Source organism: Natator depressus, chromosome 22 (genome assembly GCF_965152275.1).
Source record: "Natator depressus isolate rNatDep1 chromosome 22, rNatDep2.hap1, whole genome shotgun sequence".
NCBI classification, from domain to species: Eukaryota; Metazoa; Chordata; order Testudines; family Cheloniidae; genus Natator; species Natator depressus.
In genome coordinates this window covers 6,824,636-6,840,777 of record NC_134255.1, presented here as the reverse complement: position 1 = coordinate 6,840,777, position 16,142 = coordinate 6,824,636, and the positions used below count along the sequence as shown (strand labels likewise).

The following is a 16,142-nucleotide window of genomic DNA, read 5'->3' as shown; positions in this document are numbered from 1 at the left end:
CGCAACAGGCACCCGTAGTAGCAACACCAGCCACTGCTCTGGAATGTGATCTTACAGCAACTCCAAAGTACGTCTACAGGAGTCTAAAGTGGGGAGCGGGGAAAGGATATTATCACATGTATTAAAGTCTGTGTCTGCCTTCTCTGGAAGGATAAATTAGCTACATAGATGTTCCCATCAGAGAAGGAAATCAGGCCATGTATACACTACAAAATTATGCCAACTTAACTTATGTTGGCATACAGCTACCGCCGTTATTAAATCACTTGTGCGTGAGCACACTTGGCTCCTTGCGTCGGCCATGCGTGTCCTCACCAGGAGCTCTTGTATCGATTGTATTGTCAGTGTGGGGGCATTCGGGGGCAGCTCCTGAAAGCCAGTAACAGTCAATGTAAACAACACAGTGTTTACACTGATACTGCATCAACCTAATAACTTTGATTGTGACTCTACGCCACTTGGGAAGGTGGGGTCACTAAATCAGCGTAGAGAGGCACTTATGTCAGCAGGAGCCAAATTTAAGTGAAGACACTTCCACAGCTAGTTCGACACAAGGCAACTCACGTCAACTTAACCGTGCAGTGTAGACCAGGCCTCAGAAATAAGAAAGCAGACATAAAATGTGGCTAATGTGGGTTTGTGTCTTAGTATATTTTAAATCAACCGTAAACAAATAGTTGAGCATAAGATTTCAAAGTAAGTGGCTGATGTTAGCATTTAAACTGTGGAAACCAGTTAGTTCACTATTTACTTCAGTCATGTTTTGGGAATGGTATAAACAATGCAGGCTGGATAAAGTTGTTTTGATTTGCACTGTATTAGTTCCTTTCTGCAATAGCAGACCTGTGGCAGGGGAAACACCTGTAGGAATGCCTCTCCTTGGCTTTTGACCAATATCAGCTTCTGAGGTCCTGGATGTGATTAGGGAGATTAAGGTTCTGGATTGCGATTTGGATCCATGTTTTGGAGAGGTTTATCATTGAGAGACTGACCATCAAACATTGCCTTATCAAAGGGGAGATTAACAGCATGAACAATCAGACTCATGCTCCGGGAAACATCTCTTAATGTGGACAGTTTTACTAGGGATCTCCTTGTCTTTAATCTTACCTTTTTTGGAGAAGACTGAGAAGGCTGTAGTGATGTCAGGTCTGCTTCATTTGGAGTCCTCAGATTTCCTTGATCCTCTACAGTCCAGAATTGGACCTGCACGTAGTACAGTCCAGAATTGGACCTGCACAAGTCAGTGCTTGATTATCTTCTGACAGAGATCAAAATGTCTGTGCTGGTTTCTTCAGGCCCATTAGCTGCCTTTCACAATGACAACATGTCTTCAGGGGCAAGTGGAGTCTCTCTGCAGGCTAGGCTAGATGGAGCCCAGTGAGTGGTGGTGTTTTTTCCTAAAACTTCCCATCAAGAGGAAAGTGCTACACCCCTCCCCCCATTTCCAGTTTATACTAAGACTAGGGAAAATTGTGAGACAGATGGTTCGGGCTTGAGTGCTATTGTGATTGCTGCCAACTTGGCCAAAACACCAGGGACTGAACCAGAGGTAAAAACATGAGCTGCTACAACTTGAATAAAGAGCTAAGCCTCTCCCTTTCCGCAGACTGGGCAGAGTGGGATCTGTAACACATGCTTACCAGTGAGGTACACTATTGTATGCTAGGACATTCATCTCTACGTCTCCAGGTCATTGGATTCATGCAGTGTGGTGTCACTCAGCTTTGTCAATAATTGTGTAGAGGAAACCCTACTGGTTGCATTTTGCAACCACAGGGGTCTGGCTGAATCAGTTAGCTGCTTCTGGATGTCCAGAGAAGGGGGTGGGGGGAAAGAAAAGCACCTTTGGCCATTGTTTTGGCTTTTTGTGCTGAGCAGAACTCGAGAGGGTCTTTTCAATATACTAGATTATTTCAAAGTGGGCCCATAGTTGAAATAAAATTTTCCACTCTCCTGGGAAAGTTAGAAATCCCTTTTGAGATGCTGTCTAACAGGCAGTAGATGGGATTGCATATTTTCTTTCTCCCACTGCTAATTCCTCCCTCCCACTCTCCCAGTCACTAGATGTGATGATACTTTGGAAGAAACATGCTTCACAGAGAGAAAACAAATTTATAAGCATTATACTGATGAATCTTAAGACATTTTTAGAATTGGGGAGTCAATGAGGCAGAAGAGAAGTTATTCCAGATGGTTGGAACAGCAGAGGAAAAAGAAGCGCTTTGCTACAATTGTGACCAGATTGTGATAAGGGATAGAAAAAGATGCTGGATGAGAACAGGGAGTGACAGAAAAAGCAATTTATTTGATCGACAGCAGCAAGTATGGCCCTGAAGAACTGTAAAAAGACCATTCTCACTTTTTAAGGAGCTCTCACAAAGAGCGGAGTAAATCCAATGAATGTTTCAAAAACCAAGATCAATTTTGATCTTGATCCTATCTTATGAAAATAGAATTCAATCATTTCTTTTGGGAGAGGAGAGATGCAAGGTGATCATCATCTAAATTCTTGAGTCATTTGTGCAATATACACCACCATCTTCTCTTCCAACCTCTGCTGCCACCACATGGTCATTTAATTTTTAAATTTTTTTTAAATAAGCAGAAACACTCTGCAGTGTCACCTCAGTTCTACATATTATTCAATTAAGCTTATTTTCACCCCTTTGCAATTTAAGTAATTCATCTTGTCCCCATTTGGATATTGGCTTGCTTATGATTAGAGAAGAAACAAAATTCTGAAAGATGCTCACAGCAAGTTTTGTACCATTGTAAGGGGGAACGAATGATGTAGCTCATTTAGGTAAAACATTCCAGACACATTACTGCAGGGGGAAATGGTTTTTACAAAATGTCTATTGTATAAAATAGTTCAAATCCTTGCAGCTTACAGTTAAGGCTCTTGTCAACTGGATTAATTGGGAGGAGATGCTGTTTCTTGATTCTTTACACATCAATTCATTCATGCTTCTCCTAGTATTCAAGAATGCAAAATAAAGCTGTTCAGTGGAAACAAGAAAAAAAATGAGAGAGTAGTAAAGCTAGCATTCAGGTAAAGGTATGCGGTTAGTTTTTGCAACATTGTTAATTAGCAATAAGGTTTCGATTCTAGACTCTTTAGACAGCATTAAAGTCTTCTCACCATGCGCACACAAGCTCAATAGGACATTAACATGCAAGCCATGCCTCCCCTGGGTGCATAAACATACATCCACAGATAGATATAATTTGAGCCTATTGTAAAATAAATAGGTGGTTTAGTTAAGCCAGGACAAAAACAAAATCAATTTTCATTCTACTCCTAAGAGTTATTAAAACACCCTGTAGTCTGTGACAGCAGAGCATCATTCATATCCAAGGATATAAGGATTTGAACTTTGGATGTTTGCAACGCAAATATTTTTTTTAAATTCTCCCTCAGCCTCCCCACAACCAGAGTCAGACCATTTCTACTTGAACTAGGGAGCGGCATTTCCAGTGTCTCTCTGGATCTAATTATCTGGCAAAGGCAGGTTGAAGAAAGCATAGAGCTTGGTCAGCAAGTTCTCTTAATGCCCTTGGCAGACGTTTGTCTTTGTTGTGTCAGAAGGGACCAGACACATAGCAGCTGCTGGTATAGGCAACAACTGAAAGTTCATTACAGTATCCTACTCACAGGGAAAATGACTTTCTGCCTATCCCTATGGCAGCCCAGAAACGGACTCCTCGTTCTCTCAGAGCTAGAGGGAGGCACACAGATTGGTGACAGAAAAGTCAGATTATAAGAGAGACAAATGCCCCAATAATAAAATAATGTAAGCCTCAGGACCTGAAGATTCAGAGGGATGAAACTCTGCTCCCTCTAGAGAAGGGGAAAAACTATCATTATTTACATTAATTATAATGTTGCTTACCCATAATTCCACCCGAGTTTTGTTTCTGTGGTTGGAACTTTGTTTTGATTTTATAAATAAAAGGTTATTGCTGTATTCATTAAAGGACACAAGCATTGTGCAGTATATGCCTCAACAGGAGCAGGTGAGCCTGACCTTATGGGTAGTGAACTTGGGTTTTGGCAACAAAACTCAAGTTCAACAAGGAAGTGGGGGCAGAACCCTTTTCCTGGAGACTAGAATCACTATCCCAGCAAGCAGGGACTCTGTCCAAGGCTCTGGTTTTACTCTGAGTTCCCCACCTGGAGATTCTGTGACCTGTAAATTTACTGAACTGGGTCAGAGCCGACCAACAGCATCACAGAGCTGATTTCCCAGCAATGCCTGAACAGACTCACGGGGACTCACTGCTCAGCAACCCAGCAGACAGCTGCAGAGCAGATTTCACAGCACCCCCACCCACCAGGCTGGCACAAGCAGAGTGGAAATTATGGAACTGGACCAGATAGCTCCATATCTGCAGTGGGACCTGGCTCAGCAGCTCTTTCAGAGGATTATATAGCACCTTAAAAAAAAAAAAAAAACCCACAACCCCACCCCCCCACCCCCAATCAATCATTGCTTGAGATCAGGAATGGGATTTAAGAAGCAGGAGAAAGAGGAACATGTCCCAAAAGCAACGTTCATTGGGCAGGACAGCTAGACTCTAAATCAGCCTGTGCAGCACTGGGATGGGACACACATATTTGTCCTATCCAACCTTCAGGAGTATGGTTTACATCTGTCAAAAACCTGAAGTTGCATTCAGATTGCCTCAGACTCTGGGATATCCATTAGGGACCTTGTTATTCCAATCTACTTTACCTGGGAGGCTTTTCATACTCTGGTGATAGGCAGCAGTACAAAACCTGAAGATAGACAGGCCAAAGAGTAAGAAGGTAATGTTTAGTACTTGCTGTGCAATACTCAGATTATAAACTGATGAATTACGGACACCTGGTCAAGTAGGATTTTTATTTCTTATCATTTCAGTCTTTGTAAGGCTTGCCTCAAAAATATAAAAAAAAGACTTAAGCTGATAGACGTAGTACAAAATTTCAATAGCGTACAATTGAACAATGACAGCGCACATTCTTTGGCATAGGCCTGTGCTCTTCCTGCTTGGGGTGACCCTTCCAAATCCTTCACTCCACAAGGTGTCACTGGAGTTATTGAAGCCCAGTCTGGAGGTTTCTCCAACTTCAATTATCACAGGTCAGCCCTCCATTCACTCTGAAAATGTACCTGGGAGGTTCTGGTCCATCACTATGGCGGCAGCATAGACCCGAGATCCCATAACCCAAACTGTCCTGACATTTGAATTTCTGCATTTGATTTTGCCATTAAAGAAATCGCTCAGAAGTAGGATATTTCAGATCCAAAGGGCTTCAGGGAATTTACAGGAGAGCAGAGATCACATCTTGAGTCTGTCCATACTGTTCAGCAGTAAAATTGCAGGATCTTCCTTCTTGATATTCCAATATAAATATTACTCTGATTAAAAAAAAAATTGATTCTCATAATCTTTAGGAAATAAGAGATATCAGCCAAGGTGCACCGTCGTCATTCCTCATCCGATCCATTTAAGAGGGCAACATGGGAGCTTTTGTCACTTTTCTGCTTCCGAACCTCAAGTCCAATATCTATTTCTCCATTGTTTCTCTTACATCTTTGAATGCAGCTGTAACACACAAACAATAATAGTCATGGTTACGGAAACCACCACCCACCAGTGCTGCTCTGCACGCCACTAATATTAGGGTGGCAGGATTACATACATGGGTAAAATTTGCTTGCATGGGTTGCAGTGGTTTGTGTTATTCTGTGATGTTGAATGATTTCTCTACTCTCCCCTGCATCAGGTTTTTCACGTGCTGTGACCCACGAACCAGGTGCTGAGGAGGAATGAAGGCGAAGCCTGGCTGAGCTGCATGAACACCGGTAAGCAGCAACGCCCCCGCCTTCCCAAATCCATTCCCTGTCAAAAGGGACCCCACCAGCCAGAAGAGACTTTCTGGCACTGAGCCTCATGACTTCTGGAAAGACCCCAGCCTCATGTGCGATGAACTATAATATTAGGCAACATATAGGGAGATGGGGGCTGTATAGGGTGTGTCGCCTCTCTGTAAGAAGCACCTTACCCTGTGTCCGGGAGGAAGAGATCCCTCCCCATCTATCCTGGAATGACACCCCCACCACGTGCTGAAAAGGCAGATTTCACCTCTTACCTCAGCGAGCCCCTTGTTTGATACTCCTGGAGAGTGCCCTCAAAAGGAAGACCCCACTATACACACACACAGTGCTCTAGGCATTATTTTGGGTTGTTCTGTGGCCTGTGTTATACAGGGGGGCAGACCAGATGATCACAATGGTCCACTCTTGTCTTGAAATTGATCAGTCTCCTAATGCCAACTATCCAGGGCTGCAGAGGGATTACAGGCATTGCATGGGGCTGGAATAGCAGGCCTGGTAATTCTGTAGCTGCTCCTCGGGCCATTCCCTGCAGAGGGATTGGCATGTGCCTATCGCTAACCTGTACAGAGAGAGCGACATCTGGATGGCAGTGCTTGTGCTGCCAGAGGCTGATGGCTTCAGGGAACTGATCCATACCAGGCAGAGACAAGGCTGCCTCGTGCTAAGGGCAGGTGGCGGCAAGGTGACACACAGCCCTGGATACCCCTGGCGAGCATCACGCTTGCACGTTCCAAACACTGCATTTAATGTAGCTACTGCAGGGCTGGCTGTGCAAGTGCAAGATGCTCAGACAAAATGGGCTTGTCCAGTGTGGCTGTGTTAGCTTGGTGCAGCCATTAGCGGGATACGATATTCCATACATACGTACAGATGGGATATGGTCACCTCAGCTGTGATACAGTGAAATATTTCTATGCGTGTATGGTGAGACATGGGAGGAAGAATGCTCCTGGGTTTCAGCACAGGGCTGGAAGTCAAGAGACCATGTTTCTATTACAGAGCTCAGCCACAAATGTTGAGTGTGACCACGGACACTTCATTAAGCGGACACTTTCATTTTCAGAAAGATGTTCCTCCTGTCGTAGGCACAAATTGTACTCACAGTGGTGTAAACTACCACTTTTGTGCTCCTGGTATTGAGCCCAAATCGGAGTGTTCCGGATCTCTAAGTATTTGAGTGCAGGCAAAATCTGAGGGTTAGATAGTTCACATGGGCATATTTTAAAAGGTATTTAGAGGCCTATGGATGCTAATAGGCACCTAATGGGATTTTCAAAGACACTTAGACACCTGTCTGCATCTTTAGGCACCAATATACCTTTACAAATCTGGCCCCAAACCTATTTTGTAGGCATAAAAATATATCTGCAAATAGCAGCTGTGAAAAGGGAAGCCAGGTCTCAGCTAGGTTGAAAAAAATATATATCCCTTAATCTCTTGTGGCTGTTTCTCAGTGTTGCCAACTCTCATGATTTTATCACAGGTCTTGTGATAATTCATGCTTTTATTTAAGCCCCAGCTGCTGGAGTGAATATATGAGATTCCCATCTTTAAAAAAAAAAAGTTTCTAGCCTGTGACACTTTGGACAACTCATGTTTCTCTTTGCATGAGTTTGCCCCCTGTAAAATGGAGATGAAAGTACTTCCCTATCTCACCGAAGCGTTGTCTGGACAAAGACAGACTGTGCGGCACTCAGGTATTATAGTGCTGGGGCCATACAAAGACCTAAGACAGACGGATAGCCCTCCTGATTGCATGGAAAGCTGACCTGTTGTACCAGGAAAGCTCAGAAACCAGGAAGCCTTAAAAAAAACCCCAACTTTATTTATTTAATTTTTGAAATAATGAGATTTTTTAAGCTAAATTATGATTTTCTCGAGGCTAAGTCCTTTTTATATTTTTTAATATTTGGGGTTGGCGTTATTTTGCTCTGCCTTCTAGACAAAGGTGCTGTGAATCTAGATGTCCTTGCTGTTTTAAAGTGCTTTGAAATCCTTAGAACGAAATCGACATCGCAATGCCAAGTGCTACATATTCCCAACAATACTTTGACTGTTGTTTCTTCTATACATTTTTTTAAAAATTAAACCTTCACTTTCAATTGCCAGCCAGCACCCAGTGCAAAGAAATAAAAATGGTTAAGACTTCAAGAAGCAACTTTAGAGGCTTGCTGACATTGCTTTGAATCTGTGCATCTGGCAAGTGAAGGATACGCCTCTCGGCGTGCCCTGAAATTTAAAGACGTTTGATGCCACTAAGACTTTGTATTGCAGGCCATGATATGAGCCATTATACATCATGCTCCAATTGTTTCCCCTTCTTCCCCTGCCCTCCCACCACTAACATACCAGTAAGTGAGAGCGTAGTTGGCAATCATGATGAGAATAGCAGCTGCGTAGTGCCAGAAGAAGCACATGGTGACAAACATGATGTTGTCATGGTCATCCTCATTCCAGGCTGGGCCTCCCCGTGGTGGGAACAGCACAAACCCAATCTGGTTAGAATAAAATGATTTGTTAGCTTTGAGGGGAAAAGAAAAAAAAAATAGGTGGATGCCTAACCCTCCAACCTCTAATATCACTTTACTTCACCTCATTATTACAATGCTTCACTCACTAATGGCGTGACCTGACCCCCACTCATGCACAAGGCTGGACTTGTGGCTCAAGCTCTGATTGGGGCTCAGCAGACCTGAGTTTAAGTCCCATCTTTGCCACAAACTTGCTATGTGACCTTGGGTAACTCACTTAAAAATCTTTGTTCCTCAGTTTCCCCATCTGCAAAATCAGGATGATAATTCTCCCTGATTTCTGAGGAGCATTGTGACGATAAGTTAAGGTGCCCAAGGTGCTCAGACACTATGGTGAAGAGCACCAAAGAAAAGTGTGTACAGCAGTAAATGCCACACTTGGAAGCAGAAGGCTCTGGGCTCACTATCAAATCACCATCCTTATCAATTAACCAGCTTACTAGAGCTGCTTGGCAAACTTTTGTTTTACATTTGATTCTATTAGAAAGGAGGTTCCCTATCCTGAATCAGAGTGAAGGGAGCAGTCAATTACATATGAAGAAAGAGAATATGACCAGTTATCTTGTGTTCCATTTAGTTCTAAAGGTACATATTTAACCCTTTGGTACTGTCGGTGCTGAACCATCCTTAGGGGAGTTTCCATAACATGCATTTGAAATCCATTAGCATACCACACAGCAGTTACTTAGCTATTCTAGAACTGTATGTGGATTATTTCTTCCCACTATAATAAAGGGAATATTGTGGGGCCCCACGACGTGCAACAAACATGAAGGAACAATATAGAACATGGCAAAAATTCTTGATCACAGCAAGAATTTCTCTCTCTCTTTTTTATTTAAAAACAAAACAAAAACACAAGTGAGCAAAGAAAATCAGTTATTTCATGATCCATGGTCATAGTAAAGGACCTGGGGCTAGTAGGTTTTCAGGACAATTGTTCATAGATGGGTTTTGGAGTATTTACCAAGTAAAGCTTGAAAGATAATCCTTCAGTGACAACTGATTTGAACGTACAGTGATGTACATCCCTCCCCCACACCACATTTCCCCACCCCCAATGCCTAGTCTTAGAACAAATCTGAAGGTGTTGAACCAGAACTGACCTGCCAGAACCAGGTGCCCTGCAGGATGGTGAGGCTAGCCCTGAAGAGCTCCAAGACAATGTTGTCACGGAGGAAGACTTCCAGCAGGATGCTGAAGGCCCCACCGAACACGGCAATGAGCATCAGGGAGTGGATGTGCTGATCTAGCATGGGGCGGTGAAGGACATGATAATAAAAGAGAAAACCTGTAGAAATTCATACCAAATTCAGAGTGGCATCGTTAGTAAGGAACATATAGATTTTGCATTGCAGTTTTCATAAAAAAAAATAAATAAATAAAAATCTCAAAGCGCTTGGCAAAAGGAGGCGATCACCATTCCATTATCTCCATTTTACAGATGGGGAAACTGAAGCACATGGAAGCGAAGCAGTTTGCCCAAGGTCACCCAGGAGAGCAGTGGCAGACTGGAAATCAAACCCAGGTCCCCATCCTGTGATAGTTGCTGGTTCACACATCACCAGCAAAACTAATAGGTTTCAGCTGGAGATCTCTGCAGAAAGCCCGCTGTTCCCCCGCTCCCACTGCACACGTGCATGCACACACTCGTGAGTTTATGGCACTGGCAGGCAGAAAGAAATCTTGACATATTAACTGAGCCAAGCTGCCATGGAACCCCATCAGGCCAGTTTTCCCAGTTATAGCCTGTATGTCAAGGCAATAAGAAGTTGTCTCAAAGCCTTTGAGCTGAGCGTACAGATGACTGAAGCAAAGGAAAAGAGAATGGCACAGCAAACCCTGTTTGAAGGTGCTAGGTCAACTCCCATCACCAGTCCGTCCCCTCACTACTGAGTTTTTGCTCTCTATTGTACTTCATTAGTTTAACCCTCACTATTTCCTCCAGGAGTTTGCAAATGGAGATTAGCATGGACAGTGTCCTTTTAAATCCTAAGCCTTTGCAAACGATCATTTCAGTGTCTGAATAGTTCCATGTCAAAAGTCATTGAGATCTATTCCCCCCCCCCCACACACACACACAATCTCTGTTCTGCATTCTTTAAAGTCACGGGAACAGGAGGAGGAAAAGAATCTCGAGATGTTCCTAGACACAGTGGATTCACTACCAACAGGATCTCCATTCGCACATGGCCATTGGCTTGCCCTGTTCAAGTCAAGTGAAGCCTGAAATCCTGGTTCATGATGTGTTGACTTGAAGCCAGTGCATAGGCCACTTGGATTGGACAGGTGAGATGAAAGCAGGCAAGACCAATGCTGCCTACAGTGGAATTCATTGCTCTCTGGGGGTACACATGACACAAGGACAAAACTCTATAGATGTGAGGCAAGAGTAGCATCTACCAGCTGCTTATGGTAACAAGGGAACTCAGCCTGCTGCTTCATACCACAAAACCATTGTCATCTGAGGAATCCATGCCAGCCTACGGCAAGTATTGTATGGTTTTAAAGCCTGTTAGTAATCATGAGGCATTTGCTATTGAAATAATGGCAGGATCTTTAGCTTTATCGGTGTCAGTTACATTATACTCCCTTATCTCTACACAAAGAGCTCACCTGCCTGATATTCATTGCTGGGCATCAGAAAGGCCCTCGCTCTAGTGACAGTGCAAGAAGTGACTGGCCCACTCCTTGTTGTGATAATAGTGTGACACATCCTGATCCCAGCTCTAAAGCCATGCCCTGACCAGTGCTTCCAGATTCTGGCCACTTAATTTCAGTCTTCAACTCTATCTACTTCCATATGACGTGAATTCAGCTAGGAAACCTGAAATCTCCTGTGGTCTTCAAACCTCCTCATAGTCAGAGACACAAAGAAATCCCTTTCAATGCAGAAAAAAGTTCTGGTACAATAAAGCCAGATTGAGGTCTCCTCTGATTTAGACGTGGTGGCTGCCCTTCACATCTCACTAGAGGTGGACGTTAAGTAACGCCCCATGCCCCAATTCATCCCAACTTTGCTGAAGTTCAGAAGTTGGCAAGATCCAGTGTCTCTCAGCAACTCACCATTAATTCTTTAAATGATACTTCCTGTGTTGTGTATCTATGAGATCCCCAAACTTTCTCCCTGAACCCAGCTGCTTCCAGCAACATCTGGAGATGTTTCCAGCCATTTCAGAATCCAATTAACAGAGTTTATTCCAGTGATATTTTGTGTAGTTTCTCCAGACTCTTAACTGTTTTTCCTCAGCACATTAGCAGGTTTTACAATCTAGTTATCCTCCTAGCGGTAGACGTTCAAAGCTGTCTAGTGCATCTATATCCCCAACTCCCATTAGGTTCAGTGGGTATCTGTCAAAATCCTCTGAGCAGCTTTGGGAATCTCAGCCCTAGCTGTTTGCCATCAGGCTACTAACCTTCAACAAACACAGCCACCGACAGCATAAGACGATCCAGTCCAAGGGGCACCTTGAGCGGGGAGTAAGTGAGCACATCCACCACACCTGAGAGTCCATAGAACAGGTACATGGTCGTGTGCTGCCAGTTCATCAACTTCACCCAGCCGCGTTCCTCGCCACTGTAGAGATACAAGTGGGGGCCATCGGGGACAAACTGCTCAGCCAGCATTCCTGGACAGAGACAAATACAGGGTTACATGTCCTTTCTTTTGAGGGAGGAAATTAAAAAAAGAGGGAAATCCAAAACCAAGAAAAGGAAATACCTTTTTCATACAATCTGTGATTAGACTGTGGAACTCACTGCACAGGAAATCACTAAGAACAGGAATGTAACAAGATGCAAAAAGGGAATGGATATTTATATGGATATCAAGTTATCATAATTAGTGACAACAACATTTTTGGAAGGGAGATTAAAGCTTGTGCTTTTCAGCTTAAACCAATCTCTGTTAGAGACCAAGGTGAGACCTATCTTGGGGACATATTATTACAGATCTGGCTACTGCAGAGTTCTTGCACTATTCTCTGGCTCATCTGGTTCTGACTACTGTTAGAGACAGACACTAGACAAGATGTACCCGTGGTCTGATCCAGTCTGGCAGTGTCTATGAGGAACAGATTTGAAGACAGAACATTCTCCAGGCTGGAGAGAATGAAAAAGGCCCAGTAGAGTTTCTCTCTGTTTGCCAGAAGCTGGGAATGGCCAACAGGGGATGGATCACTTGATGCTTACCAGCTCTGTTCATTTCCTCTGGGGCACCTGGCATTGGCCACTGCCGGAAGACAGGATACTGGGCTAGATGGACCTTTGGTGTGACCCAGTATGGCCGTGTTTATGTTCTTATGCTTCACATCACCCATTGGAGACACTTGGTGGTGTGCAGTTCATTGGGCCTTGTTTATATATTGTACATGTAGGATCAAGTTTACCCTTACTTTTATGAAATTAAGGGGCTGTAGGGTGGGTGAAAAGGTCAGACAATAATTGTAGCATGATGAATTGTCTTGGGTGGTCGAGGATGCACTGTGTTCTAATCCTTACCTATCAGGGCAAAGATGATTTTGACCACTCCTTCAATGACATCCAGGCGTTGGAAACAGTGGTTTCTATGGGACTTTTTATTCACCTTCTCGCGGAAGTACCTCAAGGGGTATTTCACAGACCACCAGAGGCCAAAGAGCAGGAAGAAACTGCCTGGAAGAGCATGACCTTTGAAATTTGCCATCACGATCCACCTGCTGGTGCTAAAAGACAAGGAAATAAAAGAAGAGGCGTACTTGTGGTACCTTAGAGATTAACAAATTTATTTGAGCATAAACTTTCGTGAGCTACAGCTCACTTCATTGGATGGTTAAAAAAAGACCATTGAGAGAAGGGCTTTTACAATCTCCCTAAAAATGCAAATAAGCCTTGCCCATGGGACATGACCACGGCTAGCTCAGGAAGAGAGCTCTGTTTTCACATCTATTTCAAGATCATTTTACAACCCAAATATTTGCTTTTCACGCTGTCATTTTAAGAGGCAGTGGCATAGCAGATACATTAAGCAGATTCCCCATCGTCCAAGCGCAGTCACTAACCGGTAATGCATGCCCTGCCAGCAGTGCCCCTACCAGAGAAGAGAAGAGTGCCTCCCTCTGGCTGAGCTACCAGGACTAGACTAATCTTTACTCAGATACTGATCACACACACTGTATATCATGATCAGTGATGCAGAGCCATTTGTAGAGGGATTTTGGCCCCTGTGACTCTGGATCCAAGAGGAAAAGAATCCTCTTTGAAACTGACCAATATCCCTTCAGAGGAAGCATTAAAAACAAAACAAAACAGAGTTAGAGTTAGAATAGACCTTCTATACATGTAGCATGGGCAGAGATTAGCATGAAACTATCTAGAGGCTCCACCAGGGTATATTGGACCTGTGAGCTCTGAATAGCTGTGGACTGCAAAGTACTGTACAGATCCAGATGAGCTTCATGGTGTACGTGCAGCAGTGCAGGTGATGGAGCAAGTGCATCACTGCAAGAGGAGAAAGCATGCAAAGAAGTTGAAACAAGCCATCTTGTTGGTAGCCCTGGGAATCCACAGCACATCCAAAATGCCTGGCAGGCAATGCAGTCTTGATGTCACTCCTCACTGTATTGTGTCTTAAGAACAAGAGAAGCATCTCACCATTTCGCTAGTCTGTGTTTGAACTTGAAATAGTTCTTGAAGCCTATGTTGAAGGATGGCTTGTGGGCAAGGACGAAGCTCTAGGATGGAGCTGCCAAATTAGTAGGGTACTGTGGCAGATTTGCAAAAGCTTCAAAGGGGAAACGCACAGGGGTAAGAAAAGAATGACAATGCATTCATTGGCAATAAACCCTTCCAGACAACAATTCATCCAAACCCATTGCCTCTGATCCAGTTTGTGGCTTTTGCAAATAACCAAATAAGAACAGGGCAGGCAGGGCAGCTACACAAAAGACCTATTCAGAGTAGAAACACAGGGTCACTTTTGTGGTGCAAGCTCTTCCCAAAGCTGGCAAGAAAATAAATCTAAATACAGAAGCCACTGGTTCACTGTGCAATATGAGCCAGTGAAGGGGGCCATTACAAACATTATTTGTTTAAGACCAAATGCTGATGATTTTCATGGTGTGTGAAGAACTACCGTCCCTGGATGCTACACAGAGATTTTTAATTTAAAGAAATAATCTGTTTCCCAAAGCTCAAATCTTCAACAAAAGAAGTCAGCTGGGTGCCAGCTACCATTGCTTCCTCTGGGCCACAGCATATTTTACATGGCTCTGGATATTCAGCTTCTACGCGCTGATGTGCTGCACACTCCCCTATGGTTCTTTGTATAGCTCCAGGCAATTACTGCTTGACTGAAATGCTACACTCTCTGTGGGTGAAAAGTGCTATATAAGAATTGGGTATTAATATACTGTACCCACAGCCCAGTGTGCATGTGGCCGGACTTGGACAGTGAAGAAAGCTCAGATATCAGTGAATGGACTCTCCCTGGTTCTGCACAACTTCACTAACTTACATTTCTATGGTATGTTTTATTGTAAAGATGCCCCAAGTGCTTCACAAAAAGATAAGCCTGTACCCTTGCAGGGAGATCACTTTGCCTACCAGAGAAGTGTAGCCACCTCAGGGGAAGAATATGCCAACTTTAACAGTGCAAGGCAACAGTGAATAGTTTGGGGAAGGAACTGCAGCGGTCATAACCATTTGACATATGACTGCCATTGGGCTCTCTCCTGGCTATGAGGAGGTCTTTCCAAAGTGGGTTTGTGTTGTTAATTGCTTCTTCTTTCTAATCCACCCATCACTATATTTCCCCTTTCTCCTTCCCTTGACATAGGTCAATTACAAGAGCAAGACATCTCAGGTTTTGCATCAATGCTTGACAGGGTATGTATCCTATGTATTTCAGGCAGAGCAAAGGCTGATCAGAAGGAGTGGCACAGACCTAGCTAGGAGGGTGGAAAAAGGAGGGAACATTGAGGAATGATTCACTGGGTGGGTGGCTGACCGACAGGCAGGGCTAGCCCTGTGCTGCATGAATGACCTTACACCTACTCTGGAAGTGGTGAGCCATTTCTGGAACGGTTGCAATGGAGCAGTCCACCAGCAATCTAAACAGAGACCTGAGCTCATGTCTTCAGTGTTCCATGCTTTATGTTGTCTGCTGATCCAATTTCAGGTCCATTTCAAGCTTTTGCCCTTATCTATAGAGCTCTAAATTGGCTAGAAAAATGTGGCTGTGTCAGGGACTGTCTCTGTCTAGTCACACCCCACCATGGCCACTTAGTTAAATACAATAGTACAGCTGATGGAGCCTGGGCTCCAATTAACTTTCTCAGCAAAGGCCCCCAAATTGTTGAAATTGTGGACACCAGAGAGCAAGCTGAGCCTGAATCTTGCATCCTTCAAGGTACATTGCAAGACTCATCGGTTTCCTTGGGTCTTCTAATGTACAAGCTGCAGATTGACTGCAACGATCTACTTCTGGAAGTAACCACCTAGGACTTCTGTTAAGTAAATGACTCTAAACAGAAGGGACAGAGCAGGTCTTTACATGGAAGGAACAGATGTTACACAATGGCAGACAGATGTGAAAATGATGGAGCTCTGAGAAATGCCAGCTATAGTGCAATCAGGGTGTGAGATTGCTCCACTGTTCCTTCCCTCCGCCTCCATCCAGGGAGGGAGCAGAAAGGTGAATACTACATGGGAGGGGGCTCATTTCACAACTACCCACACCCTGCCC

The 16,142-nt window shown here is 43.9% G+C and overlaps 1 protein-coding gene across 1 annotated transcript in view; it reads right to left on the bottom strand.

The window, feature by feature from the left end:
* Nucleotides 1-5,010: 5,010 nt before the first annotated feature.
* LOC141975967 (transmembrane protein 45B-like) overlaps nucleotides 5,011-16,142 on the bottom strand; it is a 29,813-nt gene continuing 18,681 nt past the window's right edge. The window contains exons 2-6 of the mRNA XM_074936691.1: nucleotides 12,920-13,122; nucleotides 11,836-12,048; nucleotides 9,526-9,710; nucleotides 8,238-8,383; nucleotides 5,011-5,595 (exon numbers count right to left, since the gene is read on the bottom strand). Of these exons, the coding sequence (XP_074792792.1) occupies nucleotides 5,478-5,595; nucleotides 8,238-8,383; nucleotides 9,526-9,710; nucleotides 11,836-12,048; nucleotides 12,920-13,103 (846 nt within the window). The 5' untranslated portion in view covers nucleotides 13,104-13,122 and the 3' untranslated portion in view covers nucleotides 5,011-5,477. The remainder of the gene's footprint in view (nucleotides 5,596-8,237; nucleotides 8,384-9,525; nucleotides 9,711-11,835; nucleotides 12,049-12,919; nucleotides 13,123-16,142) is intronic.